General features: G+C 41.9%; 1 protein-coding gene across 2 annotated transcripts in view; it reads right to left on the reverse strand.

The window, feature by feature from the left end:
- MAP2K7 (mitogen-activated protein kinase kinase 7) overlaps positions 1-19,468 on the reverse strand; it is a 38,131-nt gene that overhangs the window by 664 nt on the left and 17,999 nt on the right. For both annotated transcript variants that reach the window (XM_070739564.1, XM_070739562.1), the window contains 9 exons: positions 10,900-11,047; positions 8,126-8,192; positions 7,559-7,672; positions 6,550-6,669; positions 6,342-6,449; positions 4,940-5,119; positions 4,222-4,302; positions 3,504-3,646; positions 2,082-2,127 (listed from right to left, as the gene is read on the reverse strand). In XM_070739564.1, the coding sequence (XP_070595665.1) occupies positions 2,082-2,127; positions 3,504-3,646; positions 4,222-4,302; positions 4,940-5,119; positions 6,342-6,449; positions 6,550-6,669; positions 7,559-7,672; positions 8,126-8,192; positions 10,900-11,047 (1,007 nt within the window). The remainder of the gene's footprint in view (positions 1-2,081; positions 2,128-3,503; positions 3,647-4,221; positions 4,303-4,939; positions 5,120-6,341; positions 6,450-6,549; positions 6,670-7,558; positions 7,673-8,125; positions 8,193-10,899; positions 11,048-19,468) is intronic.

Raw genomic sequence — 19,468 nt, forward strand, 5'->3', positions numbered from 1 at the left:
TCTGTTCCTAAAAGGCTGAGAGAGGGACTCTAAGTAGGACTTGGGGGGGTGGGGGAGGGAGAAACCTCCTGATATCTAGACAAGTATTCTGCGGGGCCTAGATCAGTGATGGTGAAGCTATGGCACGGGTGCCAGAGGTGGCATGCAGAGCCATATCTGCTGGTACGTGAGCAATTGCCCTAGCTCAACTCCAACGTGCGTGTGTGTGTGCTGACCAGCTGATTTTTGGCTCACAGAGAGGCTCTGGGAGGGTGGCTTTGGCTTCCAGAGAGCCTCCGGAGAGTAGGGGAGGGCATTTTTACCCTCCCCTGGCTCGAGGGAAGCCTGGGAGCCTGGGACGGGCAAAACACAAGCCTATTGGGACCACCAGAAGTTGGGAAACAGGCCATTTCCAGTCTCCAGAGGGCCTCTGGGGGGTAGGGCAAGCTGTTTTCACCCTTCCCCCCCCCCCCAGGCATGAATAATGGGTGTGGGCACTTGTGCATGTGCAATAGCACATGTGCACCCTTTTCTGGCACCCGAGGAAAAAAAGGTTCGCCATCACTGGCCTAGATAGTTAACTAAGGCCAACTTTGTCAGAAACAACTTGAAAATATGCAAATAGACCCACAATGATGCTGAATACAAGCAAAAAAACAAATGGACAGTCATTTAAAAAATCAGCTCAATAGAACTTCTCTGGTTTAGGAAACTGAATGTGTGTGCAAATAGTAGTAGTAGCATTATTATTATTATTATTATTATTATTATTATTATTAATTAGATTTGTATGCCGCCCCTCTCCGTAGACTCGGGGCGGCTTGTAGCAGTAGCAGTAGCAATAATAATAATAATAATAATAATAATAATAATAATAATAATAATAATAATAATAATAATAGTGTTGTATCTTATGATTTTTAACGAATGTATCTTGTCTTTTTAGGTACACTGCGACTGTATGCACCAAGACAAATTCCTTGTGTGTCCAATCACACCTGGCCAGTAAAGAATTCTTTCTTGATTTTAGTGTCTTTCGGACCTACTGACATGGTTTTTCTACCTTGATTCCAGCTATATAGCAGTGGCCAAAATTGTAAAAATCTTTTGGGAAAAATGTACAGTATTTTTGAGGTTTATGGCTAATAACACCACTTTTTTTTTTAGTACTACCATAAAATTTGTATATTCTCTGTCCAGGTAACATGGACTTTAGCCCAGTTTAGTCTTTTCAACATTTGTCCGAGAGACAAAAGTGGCTTTTTTTGTGGGATTCTAGATTTTAGGCCAAATTCCTACAGTTTGCGCTGAACAGTGCTTGCATTCAACTTCACACTGCATTCTTGTGTACAACCATATAATTTTTTTCTGTCACATAGGCACTTTCTTTTAATTCTTCTGCCATTACTTGCTGTTATGCACCTTTTCCTGCATTTACCAGTGTGGTTTTGTAGTGACTGAGTCTCCTTATACCTCTTCAAAAACTTAGAAATGTCACCTTTTGTTAAGTTTACACCATTTTTTCTTCTAAATTCTTTATAACTGTAGCCTTGTTCATTTAATAATACTATTTTATATCGCTTTCTGGGAAACTGGTCAACTCTTTGCACCATTATTTAAATTTTATTATGTTTTACAAGCTCACTAAATGGAAGAACACAAAAAATCCCAACCAAGTTGATAGCAATCATATAACACAGAGAAATTTCCTCTTTTCAGCTTCAATACATGACATTAATAACTGAATTCTACTGTGATCTGACTGGCTCATTGCCAAAACAAGACGACACCTGATTGGCTCTAAACACTCATGCCCATTGGCTACAATCAGATGAAGGAAAGCTACCTGATATCAATCTAAGCAATTATTTGGCTATAACTTTTCATAGGATACAGATACTTTAACATATTTTGTTGCATTACATTCTTGATTAAATTATCTTTCCATTGCTTTATAATTTTACGGTACTACTCCAAAAAGGGGGTGTTATTAGCCATCAAACCTCAAAGATACTCTTTTCCCAAAAGGTTTCCAGTTTTGGCCACTACTGTATTCATATTCACTACTGTATTCATATTCACATGAAGTGTTATATACTCACAAGTAGCTTGTTGTACTTTGGTCTCTTCCTGTGATCTTTAGTAAGGCTAGAAGAATAAAAACACACATTCAAGCCACATTTGCCAACTGAATTTTGCTTAACAATAGTTCTTTAGCATCAATATTTCATACTTATGTAAGTTATTCCCCTCTAAGTTTGTAGTTAATAGAATGAAATCCATCATTATCCTGGCACAGCCCCAGCCCAATTTCCACATCTCCCCTCTGGTTGTAGTTTTCAGCTGAATGAAGGAGTCCCTCCTTACTCTGCAATTAGACAAGATACAGGCCAAGGGGGAAGAACAGGATCCACGAACAGATTGAGAAGAGAGAACAGAAAGTTATGGAAAGGCCCAAAATGTGTGCAAAGTGAGCTGGAAGGCTGAGATGAGATTGATTGATTGATTGATTGATTGATTGGTTTGTTTGTTTGTTTGTTTATTAGATTTGTATGCCGCCCCTCTCCGTAGACTCAGGGCGGCTCACAACACAATAAAACAGTTCATGACAAATCTAATAATTTACAATTTAAAATATTTTTAAAAAGCAGACATACATACAAACAAACATACCATACATAAATTATATAGGCCCAGGGGAAATATCTCAGTTCCCCCATGCCTGACGGCCAAGGTGGGTTTTGAGGAGTTTATGAAAGGCAAGGAGGGTAGGGGCAGTTCTAATCTCTGGGGGGAGCTGATTCCAGAGAGTCAGGGCCGCCACAGAGAAGGCTCTTCCCCTAGGGCCCGCCAACCGACATTGTTTAGTTGACGGGACCCAGAGAAGGCCAACTCTGTGGGACCTAATCGGTCGCTGGGATTCATGCAGCAGAAGGCGGTCTTGGAGATATTCTGGTCCGATGCCATGAAGGGCTTTATAGGTCATAACCAACACTTTGAATTGTGACCGGAAATTGATCGGCAACCAATGCAGACTTAATTTAATTTTATGGAAAAATGACAAAGTTGTTTGAGTGCACCTTTTCACAAAAGCACAATAACCAGACTGACCAAATAAAAGTGTGTCAGTGATCTATTGATTTATTATACATAATTAAGTTTGCTCTATTCCAAACAATTATTGGGGACTTACACCAAGTGAGAAACGATAAAAATTAACATGGATGTCCAGAAGAGAAAAATAATGACAAAAAGCAATCTACAGGGGCTCAACCACCAAGGCCTGGGCCTGGGAGCACAGCAGAGTCCTCGAGGGCTTTTAGAACATCATCATTCAGTAACATCATCAAATAGTAACTTCTGAGGAGTTACTATTTCAAAGGGCAGTACTGTGACAGAGAATGTAAACTTCCCGGATCCTGATAAGGCTGGAATGGGCCCGTTTTCTACATATTATTAATGCTGACCATTGCCTCCCTCACTGACTCCTCACTGTAAGTTGTTTCTGAGACAAATTTACTCACCAGTCTTTTACAAAGGACTGGAAATCCACGGAAAACCCCATGTTATTTGGGAGAAGAGGAGGATCTTCCTGCAAAACCTTGGTGAGGACCTCAAAATCTGTTTTGCAGTTCTTGTAGGGAAACTGCCCTGTAGCTAACTCAACCTGCATTGGAATGTGAAGTAGGAAGGAAGGTCAAGTATTAAAAATTAAAACAAGTTAGCAAAAAATACCACCCTCTTCTTGCAGGATCATTCAAAAGGATCAGTTTTAGTTCATTGTTTCATAAGGTATTTTTTAAAAATATCATTTGCTGTTTTACTGGGATATCTTATATGCCAAGCAAGCTGCTTTCAGACCTCTTCACACGACAACCAAGGCATCTCCTCCATCAAACTGGCTGAACAATATCACTGAATCTCACAATAATCCTAAATCACAAAAGTGTTATTTAATGTTAGTCTTAAGTTCAGCTTTCCTCTAAGATACTTTAAACTTTGCTTTTGCATTCTTCACTTTAGAAAGAGAAAAAATAAAGCAGTCTAAACATGGCTATCATCTACTAAATAATAACAAGAGCACACATGAAAAACGATTTAAGCATGCTGAGAATCTAGCAAAGCTTAATTCAAGAGCTCTGGTGTCTACATGGGCTACAGAGAAGACCTTTGAGGAATGCGGGCAGCCTGCAAATTGCCCATTCTCCTTATCAAAAATACAGTCCAGAGAGTTTAACTTACCAGGGAAATGCCCAGGCTCCACACATCTGCACGGATATCATAATCGGGTTTTGAGGGATCAGGGGGATCTATTCTTTCAGGCTAAGAACCAAAAAGAAAAGAGAAAAAGCCATTAAAAGAACTGATTGCTAATTTCTTACCTGCACTTGGGAAAAAAACCCTCAATTATAGGAACAAAATAAACAATGGAGCTACATTTGCGTGATAGTACAGTACACTTTCGAAACCTTAGGTCACATTCTAATGGCAGCTCTATATAGATGTGCTGTGAATCACACACCAGATGGGTGATTCTGATTCCAAGAGGACATCCTCAGGCAGAGATACACTGGTATAATCGAAACCAGTGGTGGTATTCAGCCGGTTTGGATCTGTTTGGGCGAACCAGTAGTAGAGACCTGAGGGTAGACCTGCCAACCCAGGCACTATGCCATCCTATTTAGACACGTTTTCAAGCCCTGCATCTGAGCAAAGTGCACATACAGAAGGTCACACGCATGCGCAGAAGGCGCACGCTCACATTTTCAATGCTGGGCATACCGGTAGGTCAATTATGTGAATCTCAACTCTGATTGAAATGGGCTTGGCCCAGAATACTGTTGAAAAGAAAGCCTATTAAGGAATTGATACGACAAACAAATTGGGCACACTGTAATAAGATTGCAAAATTACAGCAAGATCCCTGAAGATATTCCCTAAACACTTCTCTAGTCCTTACCGCCATATACGCTGCACAACCAGCACTCCGGGTTTTGGCTTTTGAATCTACCAGCCTCCCACTGATCCCAAAGTCACACAACTTGATTTGCCCCCTCTCATCCAACAAAATATTGGAAGGCTTCACATCTCTATGAATGACACCATGCTTCTCTTTCAAATAATAGAGGGCTTTCACAATCTAGGGAGAAGAAAAAGAATACAAAAATCAGTGCCGAAGAAATGACTCACTGTAAGAAAAGTAATGTTTGCATTTTATTTTTTTTAGGATTAGCAAAATTTAATTTCTATGAAGACATTTGCTACTTGGAAAGCAAAAGTTAGTCACTCACTTGGAAGATTACGTGATTTATGCAGAATACAGAGTTTCAGTTACATAACTTAATGTACAAATTATAGCATAATCTTTTTATCCACGTACATCACAAAATAAATGTCAAAGTCTCCTTTGACACTGATTTTATTCAGTTTTATTCTGATTAAATAATACTCATTCAAATAGTCAACTGTAGCCTGAAAATTGGAACAGACTTAATTGTGGTAAAACCAGTTACACACCCACCCTGAATGTTAGGTTGACCTTTTAAGTTGTCAACTTCCATATTGCAACTCATTAATCACTTCCTCTAAGCTGCTCATACAGCCTTCACGGTGTGTATAGCATATGCACATTCATTCACACACACACACACACACACACACACCAACAAATAATTTAAATTCCAAAGGAATATACAGTGGTACCTCATGATACGAACCCCTTGTGATACGAACCCAGGGTTCGGAAATTTTTTGCCTCTTCTTACGAACTATTTTCGGCTTACGAACCCACCGCAGATCGCAAAATGGCGGTCTGCTGGGTGCCACCGCCCGGCTGTCACCTTTTAAAACAGCCGGGGGGCTTCTCAGCGTTCTCCTGAATGCCGAACCCGGAAGTTCGGGTTCGGGTTCGAGAGGCCGCCAAGAAGCGCCTGGCTGTTTCAGAAGGTTACAGCCGGGCGCCGCCACTCAGCGGAGCGCCGTTTTTGCGATCGGTGGTGGCGTTTTTGGCCGATCTGGAGGCTAGAAAGAAGGTGGGGAATCCCAATAGGGAATTCCATAGGCGGAGCTTTGACGTCACGAAGACGTCAGATTAATCGCTTTTACATTGTTTCCTATGGGAAACAATGTTTCGTCTTACGAACGTTTTGCCTTACGAACGTACTTCCGGAACCAATTAGGTTCGTAAGATGAGGTATTACTGTTCATGGGGATCATTAGGAGGAACAAAACAGTTTTAACAATTTAAAATCTAGAAGGAAAGATCTGTACATATTTTTTTCCAAACCCCTGCACTTACATTTGCAAGCAGCATATACATGTTTATTTGAGGTCCACCTTACCAGAAATTATTTGACACTCACCGCCACAGTCATCTTCCCCAAGATTCTCTCGGGGATGGGTCCTTGAATGCGTTTCTTCAGCTTCTCTGCACAGGTGCCCATTAGCTCCATGGCTATAAAGACATCAGTCTATGGACAAGAAAGGGAGGAGAGATGAAGGGAGACCTTGATCAAGTGAATCATATTGCATTTTAAAAATAGAGTAGACGGAAATACTGGGTTCACTTACATTTGTGATGAAAGTCCCAAAGCACTGAACAATATAGGGACAGTCATGACTCTTCAGCACCACATCCAGGTCCATTAGGATCCTTTTGTTCTCTTCTTTGTTACCAGAACGACGCATTTGCTAAGGGGAGGAAAAAAGAATGGGGCACACCTGAGCATGGAGGGCTGATAAAAACTTTTTTTTTTTTTTAAAGAGATGTGCTGTACATGCCTTCCCTCATGAGGGAAGCATATCTCACCATCACTCCGCGGACTGCATTGGCTACCAATTTGTTTCCGGACACAATTCAAAGTGTTGGTTATGACTTATAAAGCCCTACATGGCATAGGACCAGATTATCTCCGAGACCGCCTTCTGCCGCACGAATCCCAGCGATCGGTGAGGTCCCACAGAGTTGGTCTCCTTAGGGCCCCATTGACCAAACAATGTCGGCTGGCGGGACCTAGGGGAAGAGCCTTCTCTGTGGGGGGCCCAGCCCTCTGGAATCAGCTCCCCCCAGAGATTCATACTGCCCCCACCCTCCTTGCCTTCCGAAAAAGTTTAAAAACTCGTCTTTGTAACCAGGCCTGTGGTTCCTTAGACCGTCCCCCCTGACCGATGAATGCTTAGTTTGACTGCTGAATGAATGATATTGATAGTTTTTAATTAGAATTTTAAGACTGTTTTTTAAGGCATAATTGGATTGTTATTATTGTTTCCTGTTTTTCTGTACATGCTGTGAGCCGCCCCGAGTCCTCGGAGAGGGGCGGCATATAAATCCAATAAAATAAAATAGAATGAATGAATAAATAAATAAATAAATAAATTTGCCCAATGATCATCACTATTTTCTATCTCAAAAAGATACTTATCTCTCCTGTCTCAAAAATAAAAACAATCATACAATACAATCATACAGCGATATTCAAAGTGAGTAAATTCCTGCCATTTCAATCCTGACTTCTTATTCTTTTAAGAGTTTGGTGTTTCAAGAGTTTTGAGTTTCCAAACTCAAGTATATCTACCTCACCTTCACAGCGATGATGTGTCCTGTCTTCTTGAAGCGCATTTTCCACACTTGTCCACACGTCCCACTCCCAATCTCACCAAGGTTTTCTAGGTCATGGATTTCAGCTTGATATCTCTGTGGGAAATTAGGACATATAACTTAGACACAAGCAAGTATTAATATAATGAAGACTGGAAAAAGGAAGGCGGTTTTATGGCAACCTTTAGTGCAGTCAAGTGTTGTTAGGCTGCAAAGTATTTTAATCTACCACATCTCTTATCTCTTCCTATTAAATATCCTTTATAAAGCCACATTAACTTGCCAATCTAAAGTGGAAATTCACAGCAGAACTTTGAAATGCCTGTCTGAGAGCTAAATATTAACTTGAAAAATATACTTTATGAAATGCAATAAAAAGAATAAGATGGACCACCCACAAATCCTATATCCAGGAATGCAGGTTGTGCCACATTAGGTCAGACTATGAAATTCCTTATCACGATTTTCTGACCTCAAATGCGATCCGCTTTAATCAGATACTGGGCTGGAATACTTTGTCTGGAGCAGGGGTAGATGAAGTCAACTTACCTGGCCTCCGATGGTCAAATAACCGGTTTGCTTCATGATCTCCTGCAGTTTTTGATCAATTTCCATGCTAGGAAAGGAGAGAAAGAAAAGCTAAAGAGCTTATGGAAGCTTGTATCCTTGACATGGAACTTATCAACACACAGGAACAAACCTGCAGGAACAGATACTATGAAGAAGAGTATACACAGCCCTGTTATGAAGCTCCCATGCTCAGTAACAGTCTCTGAATAAGTATGTAAAGAACGGAAATTCTACAAAGAATAATAAGTAGTTTTGCATTTAATCCTCTTGACAAAATCAGCCAGTTCTACAACAAGCGCTCTAAATCATTGCCAGCTGTAAAAAAGAATGCAGATTGTCATGAATGTTTACTTAACTGGAGAATGCAAAATGAGCAGCAGGCCTAGTTAATAAACTGGCACGCCCTTTCATGGACAGATGCTTTTAAATTTCCTGGGGCCTAATACAAATATTACACCAAATAGGAAAAATACTACCATTTATTGAAAATATGTTAAGATGAATGTGAAAGATCTGCTTTTTACATTCTGCCCAATATAAGTCCTTACAGTACACTTTACTATGATGGCATTCTGACTATGGCAAGAAATGGTTTGTTTGTTTGACTTCTATGCCACCCAATCCCCATGGAACTCAGGGCGGCTTACAACAATATAAAAATACAAATTACAATAATAAAAGAAGTCAAATATAAATATGAAAACAATAAAACCCCAGTTATAAAACCCACAGTACAAACTATCCAATCAATACACATGCATGCCACTCGGCACATGTTTTGTAATGACCTGTTTAGTTGTAATCTCATTTATGAGTGGTAAGTATCTAAGACAAGGGGAGGTAAAGTTGGGTCTTCTATGACAGTGTTTCCCAACCTTGGCAACTTGGAAGATATCTGGACTTCAACTCCCAGAAACCCACAGCCAGCATTCACTGGCTGCGGAATTCTGGGAGTTGAAGTCCAGATATCTTCAAGTTGCCAAGGTTGGGAAACACTGTTCTATGACATGTGGACTTCAACTCCCAAAATTCCTGAGCTAGCATGACTGGCTCAGGAATTCTGGGAGTTGAAGTCCACAAGTCACAGAAGAGCCAACTTTGCCTACTCCTGATCTAAGACACAAGGAGTCAGTAATGACTGCAGCAAAATATAAAACAAAATCATTTCAATCCTAGGAAGAGGACAACGGCAAAACATTTCCCAAAATAATATTACCAAAGGAACATGGGCTTCCAAAAGGAAAGAAAAGGAGAGCGAAGAGCCCCAAGGACAGCTTGCCAGCTTAGTCCAGCCTCAGCTTTCCTGACCCCCGGGGTAGGCATGTGAGGTTGGCGGGGCCAGACCCCTCTTTCTGGCATTCCATCTTCCCACATCCCATCCCATCCCATTCCCACCCCACCAGCTCTTATGTCAGTGAGGCCGACAGCGGTCATGGTCAGGGCGGTGTCTTGGGGCAAAGAGCAGGTTGCGTGTCTCCCAAACAACTGAGGTATGCCCAGCACCAACAAGGGCTGGAAGAAGCTCCAGCAAGAGTGAGGCACCGGAGGATCAGCCCCGACAACTTCTCCACCCCCCACTCACCTACTCAGGTCAGGGGGGGAGTGACAGGGAGGGGAGGGCGAGGTCAGCCAGTGATGGGACAGGGAGGCACAGCAGAGGACCCAAAGAGCTACAAGTGGCTCCGGAGCCGCAGGTTGCTGATACCCACATTAAAGCAATATAAAAGCTGTGCTATAAACAGCTTTCCTCCCCCTCCTTACTTAGTAAACTGCCTTCCCCTAGTCTGAATATAAGCCCAGAAACTGTGGGACAAACATAGAAACATAAAAACATAGAAGACTGACGGCAGAAAAAGATCTCATGGTCCATCTAGTCTGCCCTTATACTATTTCCTGTATTTTATCTTACAATGGATATATGTTTATCCCAGGCATGTTTAAATTTGGTTACTGTGGATTTACCAACCACGTCTGCTGGAAGTTTGTTCCAAGGATCTACCACTCTTTCAGTAAAATAATATTTTCTCATGTTGCCTTTGATCTTTCCAACTAACTTCAGATTGTGTCCCCTTGTTCTTGTGTTCACTTTCCTATTAAATACACTTCCCTCCTGAACCTTATTTAACCTTTTAACATATTTAAATGTTTCGATCATGTCCCCCCTTTTCCTTCTGTCCTCCAGACTATACAGATTGAGTTCATTAAGTCTTTCCTGATACGTTTTATACTTAAGACCTTCCACCATTTTTGCAGCCCGTCTTTGGACCCGTTCAATTTTGTCAATATCTTTTTGTAGGTGAGGTCTCCAGAACTGAACACAGTACTCCAAATGTGGTCTCACCAGTGCTCTATATAAGGGGATCACAATCTCCCTCTTCCTGCTTGTTATACCTCTAGCTATGCAGCCAAGCATCCTACTTGCTTTTCCTACCGCCCGACCACACTGCTCACCCATTTTGAGACTGTCAGAAATCACTACCCCTAAATCCTTCTCTTCTGAAGTTTTGCTAACACAGAACTGCCAATGCAATACTCAGATTGAGGATTCCTTTTCCCCAAGTGCATTATTTTACATTTGGAAACATTAAACTGCAGTTTCCTTTGCTTTGACCATTTATCTAGTAAAGCTAGATCATTTACCATATTACAGACCCCTCCAGGAATATCAACCCTATCAAAAGTTCTTTAAAACATGGGAACAATTAAGCGAGGGTTCTACCACCACGTGGCTACTTTGCTTCAACTGTGCTTACCTCTCCATGCTCCTGTGCATGAGAAATGGTGGCTGTGGAGGAAGACCCAGGATATTTCGAGGGCGTGATGGCTGTGTGTGATGTTGGGGTGAGTTTTCCAAAGAGGGGGAACGGCTGCTACCATCGTTGGCTAAGGGAAGCTGCAATGCTGAGAAAAAAGCGGAAAGTTAGACAAAGGGTTAGTAGCTCACTAGGGATTCCTAGGCCGAATCATTTTGCCATGTTAAGATGCAATGGATGTGAATTCCTAGACGTTTGTTATTATGTTGACTTCTCACTTATCAGGTTAACATTGCCGTTTCTAAATATCAAATACTATTGCTCCTTCTGCATAGAAAAACCCATTTTGTGTAAGCCAGAGCTTTCAACTACGTCATCGTGAAAATAGCTCTATGTTGGTGAAAAACTAAGGTTTTCTTCTATGCTGCTGCACGAATCAAGCAGACCAAATATTAATTGCAAAGCATCATAAACAATTAATGCATGCCTGTTATTTTATCTGCTTCCAGATTTTGTTTTTTCCTTGAAGCAAATGGATGGTTGTTCAAAATTTAATTCTGAAAATTTCTGCTTAGGTCTCTGGATATTGGGATTTTGTATTGGTTTGGGGTGTGTGTGGCATTTTCTTTTCCATACTGTAATCAATCAGTCAGTCAGTCATTCATTTAGTTTATTCAATTTTTTATGCTGCCCTTCTCCTTAGACCCAGGGCGGCTTACAACATGTTAGCAATAGCACTTTTTAACAGAGCCAGCATATTGCCCCCATAATCCGGGACCTCATTTTACCCACCTCGGAAGGATGGAAGGCTGAGTCAACCTTGAGCCAGTGATGAGATCTGAACCGCTGACCTACAGATCTAGCAGACATCTTTAGTAGCCTGCAGTACTGCATTCTACACACTGCACCACCTCGACTCACCATGCTCTATGCTCTACCAAGTCTTACTAGCTGTGTTGGGCAGCTTAATAATAACAAAAGATGTGGTAAGGGTTTAATGATACGTTTTTATACACACACACACACACATACAAACCCCCCCCCCCCCCCCACACACAACACTATCTGTTTATGTCTATAAAGCTGTTCATTCAATATTCTGGGAGGAGAGAAAAATACAACCACCAATAAATATGTAACCGGAAGCCATGGTAAAAAACCCATCTGAACCATTCTCATAACCATTCAACAGACTCTGTCCCAAATTCTGACTCCACGTGCCATGGCACAATCTGGTCTTCAAAGCTTTATGAAAAGCAATCAGGTTTGGGAGTAATCTAATCCCCAGGAAATGATGTTCCGAAGAATGACTACAATGACAGAAAAAAGTCTCTTCTCAATTCCACCAAATGACATTCTTTAATAATGTCTTGTTGGATCTGACGGAATGGATAGACACAATCAGGGAGAGAAAATCCCTCAAATTACCCAAACTCATCACATTCAGGGCTTTTTGAGTAACTACAACCACCCAAAATGAACTCACAAGCACACTTGTAACTAGTGCATTGAGTAGAGATGAAGTAAGCATCAATCAAGAAGCTGACATAAAGAGATCACCTTACCTGACTTGTGGAAAGATGGACAAAGAAATGGAATAACTAACTGCCTAGACCAGGGGTATCAAACTGGTGGCCTGCAGGCCAAATATGTCACACGCAGGCCCCAGGTACCCCAGCTTCGCAAAGTACTGCAGGTGACTTCTACTGATCACCGGCTGCCAGCAGTTTGGCAGGTCGAATCTCACCAGGCTCAAGGTTGTCTCAGCCTCCCATCCTTTTGAGGTGGTAAAATCAGGACCCAGACTGTTTGGGGCAATAGGCTGACTGTGTAAAATACTTAGAAAGGGGTCTAAAGCACTGTAAAGCCGTATATAAGTCTAAGAGCTATTGCTATTGCATCTTGCACCTGCTGCAGTTTCCAGATATTCTTCAAGGATAGAACAAAACCATAAAAGCACTTTGCAGTATTCATTCCGAAGGTGATTAGGACATAAGTGTCTATGAGTAGAGTCTCTTTGCTCAGGAACAGAATAATTAACATATACCACAACTATAAAATCTCTCCTGGCCGTGGCTCCAAACTGTTCTTTGAACAAGATCTCAACAAAGTGAAGGCAAATAATTGGCTTTCAAAAAAGAACATACCGGTAACTATTAAAAAGAACAAGGCTGATCAACAGTATTAATCAATGCCATTTACTTTCTCCTTTTAAAAATCTTTGTTTGATAAAAACATTCTATCAACGCACTGAAGATTAAAAAAGGTTTTGTAAGAACACTAAGTCTCTAGTAAAAACGACAATATGCATTGCTAAAACATTTCTAGATTTATTATGTCCTTAAACTTTACACTGTTCTGTAAAGTATCCCTATATTACAGATTAAGAAATAAATTCTGAGGCTGCAATATCTACATATTCAGATTAATGCTGCCCAGTCACTGCTGAATGGGGTAGTCTCAGAAATCTAAATTATAAATGAATAAATAATTTTTCATGATCACATATGAATTTACCCACAAAATACATGGAGTAAAGATGGGGAAAAATGAGAATGTGTGTAAGAGTACAATTTCAAATGCTCAGGGAAGCCATCTATTTAATGATCACTTTTTAAAACAAAAAACAAAAACAGTAAATGTGAAATAGATATCTGTGGCTATTATGCAAAAAGTTGTTGCATAAATGTTTTATAAAGCTAATAAATTAGGACAAAATAACCAAGGAATTATCATTCAATTTCAATTAACACCGGACAGAAATTTTCCCTGGCTAAAATGGCTAAAACATTTAGAGCAGGGCTGTCAAACTACTGATCCACAGGCTGAATGTGTCATGGGCTGCCCATGCCCAAACTCAGTTTAGCAAAGAGGGAAAAAGTCTCGATATGTCGCCTGATGTCACCGAGACTATGTGAGTTCGACACCCCTGATTTAGAGAGAGTTCCTTGGATCTGGAAAACAGCCAAAAATTAAAGCATAGAAATTAATAGAAATTAAAGATATAGAAATTAAAGCGTTGTCCTGGAAACCAGAAGACTGCAGTCCAACAAGCCGATGTTGTCCCCATCCACAAAAAAGGAAAAAAGACAGATCCATGCAAACTACAGACCAATCAGTCTCACTTCTATACCTGAAAAAAATCAGAAAACAGCTTTGCCACTACCTAGAAACAAACAAGATAATAACTAACAGCCAACATGGATTTGTCAGAAAGAAATCATGCCAAACCAATCTCATATCATTTTTCAACACCATAACCAAATCAGTAGACCAACGCAACGCAGTAGACCTAATATACTTGGACTTCAGTAAAGCTTTTGATAAAGTAGATCACAATCTCCTAATCCACAAATTAGGAAAAAATAGGGTAGATTATAATATATGTAGATGGATAAACAGTTGGCTGACCAACTGCACCCAACAAGTTGTCCTCAACGGCTCCAAATCCACATGGAAGGAGGTAGGCAGTGGGGTACTACAGGGTTCAGTCCTGGGCCTTGTGCTCTTCAACATTTTCATTAATGACTTAGACGAAGGAATAGAGGGGGAACTAATCAAATTTGCAGACGACACCAAGCTGGCCAACACCCTAGAGCAGCGATGGCGAACCTATGGCACGGGCCATTGCCCTAGCTCACCTCCAACATGCATTTGTGTACTGGCCAGCTGATTTTTGGCTCCCACAGAGGCTCTGGAAGCTGTTTTTGGCTTCCAGAGAGTCTCTGGGGGAATGGGGGAGGACGTTTGTACTCTCCCCGGGCTCTATGGAAGCCTACTGGGCCCACCAGAAGTTGGGAAACAGGCCATTTCCAGCCTCCAGAGAAGCTCTGGGGGTTGGGGGAAGTTGTTTCCGCCCTCTCCAGGCACTGAATTATGGGTGTGGGCACTCACATATATGCGATAGTGTGCACACACACTCTTTCGGCACCCGAGGGGAAAAAGGATTGCCATCACTGCTCTAGAAGATAGGCTCAAAATACTGAAGGACCTAGATAGATTAACACTGTGGGCCCAAACTAACAAAATGATGTTCAACATCGAGGAAAGTAAATTCCTTCACCTAGTTAAAAATAACCCTAGACACGCATACAGACTGGAAGGAACCTCACTTAGCAGTAGTGACTGTAAAAGAGATCTTGGAGTCTTGGTGGATAACCAACTAAAAATGAGCCGGCAATGTGCAGCAGTGGCTAAAAAAGCCAACACTATCTTAAGCTGCATCAACAGGGGGATACACTCCAAGACTAGGGAGGTATTAATACCACTCTAGAATGCCCTAGTCAGACCTCACCTGGAGTGTTGCATTAAGTTCTGGTCACCGAACTTCAAAAGAGATATAGAAACTCTGGAAAAGATACAGAAAAGAGCAGCCAAAATGATAAGGGGACTAGAAACCAAGACATATTAAGAGAGGTTTGCAGGAACCTGGCATGGATAGTCTAGTGAAAAGAAGAGCTGGGGGGGACATGATAGCAGTATACAGGTACTTGAGGGGTTGCCACGGAGAGGACGGGGTCACTCTATGTTCCAGGGCACCAGTGGGCCAGATGAGGAACAACGATGGAAGCTGACCAAGGAGAGATTCAACCTGGAAATAAGGAAGAACTTCCTGACGGTCAGAGCGATCAATCAATGGAATGGCCTGCCAGCGGAGGTTGTGAACGCCCCAACTCTCAACATATTCAAGAGGAGATTGGACTGCCACCTGGCTGAGGAGGTGTAGGGTTGGACTTGATGACCTGCAAGGTCCCTTTCAACTCTAATAAATAAATAAATAAATGAATGGATGGATGAATAAATGAATGAATGAATAAATACAAACAAACAAACAAACAAACAAACAAACAAACAAACAAACAAACAGTGAGTTCTAATCCTGACTTAGGCACAAAGCCAGTTGGAAGCCCTCTCAGCCCTAGGAAGAAAACAATCTTGTCAAGAAAACTGCAATATGTACATACAAACATTCTTAACAAACCTAAATGAATATCTATCAATGAAGAAGAGGAATTGATACAAGCGGACATCTAAAAAATCAGTATAAAGGAAATACTGTAAATGAATGGAACAGGATGCTCCTAAGGTTCAAGATATAAGTTATATTTAATAGTACCTATAGCCTCTATATTACTGAACTATAAACAGCACATAAAACTTTACAGAGATTATTTTTGTTTTCAATTCAATTCAAACTGTTGTCAGAGCACAACATGTGTACAATGAGATTGGCTGAGCCTCCCTTTGTGTATCCCCCAACCCAATACAACTCACAGTGAAAGACTCAAAATCCTTGACCCAGTGAATCCTACTAACAAACACACAATCCTACTACTCCGTGTGAGCTTATTGCAGATCGTGCTGGCCCCGCAAGTCAATCATACTATGTTGTTGTAAAGTTATTTTCCATTCAGAAGACAGACAGCCCATGGATAAAAACTGTTCTTTAGCCTATTTGTGTGGCTGCCTATGCTTCTCCTGTATATCCTGCCGATATCTCCTTCCTGATGGCAGGAGAATAAAAAGGACTTGACCAGGGTGTGAGTCGTCCCTGAGGATTTTACTCATTCTTCTAAGGCAGCAAGCCCTAGCGATGTCCTCTAGCGGTATCAGGGGACATCCCATGATGTTTTGTGCTGTGCTCACCTCCCTCTGTAATATCATAGAAACATAGAAGACTGACTGCAGAAAAAGACCTCATGGTCCATCTAGTCTGCCCTTACACTATTTCCTGTATTTTATCTTACAATGGATATATGTTTATCCCAGGCATGTTTAAATTCAATTACTGTGGATTTACCAACCACATCTGCTGGAAGTTTGTTCCAAGGATCTACAACTCTTTCAGTGAAATAATATTTTCTCACGTTTCTTTTCATCTTTCCCCCAATTAACTTCAGATTGTGTCCCCTTGTTCTTATGTTCACTTTCCTATTAAATACACTTCCCTCCTGAACCTTATTTAACCCTTTAACATATTTAAATATTTCGATCATGTCCCCCCTTTTCCTCCTGTCCTCCAGACTATACAGATTGAGTTCGTTAAGTCTTTCCTGATACGTTTTATGCTTAAGACCTTCCACCATTCTTGTAGCCCGTCTTTGGACCCGTTCAATTTTGTCAATATCTTTTTGTAGGTGAGGTCTCCAGAACTGAACACAGTATTCCAAATGTGGTCTCACCAGCGCTCTATATAAGGGGATCACAATCTCCCTCTTCCTGCTTGTTATACCTCTAGCTATGCAGCCAAGCATCCTACTTGCTTTTCCTACTGCCCAACCACACTGCTCACCCATTTTGAGACTGTCAGAAATCACTACCCCTAAATCCTTCTCTTCTGAAGTTTTTGCTAACACAGAACTGCCAATGCAATACTCAGATTGAGGATTCCTTTTCCCCAAGTGCATTGTTTTACATTTGGAAACATTAAACTGCAGTTTCCATTGCTTTGACCATTTATCTAGTAAAGCTAAATCATTTACCATATTACAGACGCCTCCAGGAATATCAACCCTATTGCACACTTTAGAGTCATCGGCAAATAGGCAAACCTTCCCTACCAAACCTTCCCCTATGTCACTCACAAACATATTAAAAAGAATAGGACCCAGAACAGACCCTATTTGTATCTTTCTATCCGCGGCTGTCAAGCCGGCATACCACACCGTAATGCAAAGAATGAGGATGCCTTTTATTGTGGACCAGTAAAGGGAGGTCATCAGTTGTTGATCCACTTCATTTTTAGGCAAGACCCCGAAGAAGTGGAGGGTCTGTTGGGCCTTTCTGGCCACCTAGGTCATGTTGATTTTCCAGATGAGATCTTTACTGAGGTAGACTCCAAAGAATTTAAAAGAGGAACGCGAGGCGGGTTCCTCTCTCCTCTTCCGGAAGTCTAACACCATCTCCTTTGTCTTGCTGATGTTCAGGTGCAGGTTATTTTCCAAGCACTATGTGGATAATTTTTGAACCTCCCCTCCACATACGCTGTTTTGTCCCCTCCTATGATGAGACCCAGTATGGTGGTATCATCTGCGAACTTTAATGATCACAGTGGATGGGTCAGATGATACAAGGGAGTAGATTTAGATTAGATATCAGAAAAACCTTCTAACGGTAAGGGTGATAAACCGGTGGTACTATTTGCCACAGGAGGTGGTGAGCTCGCCTTCACTGGAGGTCTTCAAACAGAGACTGGACAGTCATCTTTCTGGGATGGTTTAATGAATCCTGCATTGAGCAGGGGGTTGGACCCTGGAGGTCCCTTCCAACGCTATGATTCTATCATTCTATACACAATTTCCTTTTTTGCAATCTATGTCTCGTGGAGTTTATTGAAATAAACTGAAAAATCCTGTTGAAAATCTAAAAACAATATGGCGGAGAAAATATTATTCCCCACTTACAGCTTTAAGACTAGTGGACTTCAACTCCCAGAATTCCTCCTCTACTCATACCATATGGGGTAATTAGAAGGCCAAAACTCCCGTTCTTTGGAAAAACGGCCCGTTTTTCGCCCCCTTTTTTTCAAAAACCTGCAGAGGGTTTGGGGAATCCTGTAGAACGCTGCTATGGGGTGGGGGAAGGCAAAAGCACCCTCCAGTTTTGAAAAAAATGATCCAATTTTTCTTGCAAAAATGGGGGGTTTGCCTTCCCTCACCTCCAAGAAGCACTCTGCAGGCTTCCCCAATTCTCTGCGCACTCAATTTTTCACACAAATGGGATACAGGGGCGGGACTTCAGCAGGCCAAAAATGGATGTATAAGACACACCAACATTTTGACCCTCTTTTGGGGAGCAAAAAGGTGCATCTTATACTCTGAAAAATACGATAATCATGACTAAGCTAACAAGCAAACACACAACACACACTGAATCAAGGGAAGTGAAATGAAATTCAGGGGCTTCTGAGGGGCAGGAGGATTGGGAATGGGGCTTCCTCCGGCAGAGAGTGCTTTTGAACCTTGGGGGAGCTTTGGTCCAGCCATAAGGGGGGGTATGTCCCACCGAATAGCAATTCCTTCTCTGTGGGGATGTTCAGTGGTTTGCTGTTTTCCATGCACACCAATGGAGAGGAAGGTTGGGGAGAGGGGGAGCTGCGCCAGTGCAGAAGAAGTCAGGTCTGCCCCCTCCCCAAATCTCGAGGGAAGCTGCGGTGGTGAGGGGGCTGCAAAAGGAGCAGGGGCAGAAAGCAGAGTAGCAAAGCACTTGGATCCTTGTGCAAATACACAACACACATGAAGGAAAGTGAAACGAAACAAAATTCGGGGGCTTCTGAAGGACTGGAGCATTGGGAATGGGGCTTCCTCTGGCGGAGAGCACTTTTGAACCTTGCAGGAGCCGGAGTGAGAATCTGCGCTGCGGAAGGGGGGGGCAGACAGTTCCCCACTATACCCCCTCCAACTCTCCAAGATCCCTCATGCTTCCACAGCCTGCCACCGCCCTCTCTGCCCCACCGACTGCTCCTGCCATTGTCAGAGAAGTGCCGCCACAAGAGGTGAGATAGTGGCGGCTGCAAGGACAGACAGCCCAGGGCTTCCTTGTCTCCCTGTCCAAGCCAGCTATCTGCTGT

Source organism: Erythrolamprus reginae, chromosome 2, assembly GCF_031021105.1.
Source record: "Erythrolamprus reginae isolate rEryReg1 chromosome 2, rEryReg1.hap1, whole genome shotgun sequence".
NCBI classification, from domain to species: domain Eukaryota; kingdom Metazoa; phylum Chordata; class Lepidosauria; order Squamata; family Dipsadidae; genus Erythrolamprus; species Erythrolamprus reginae.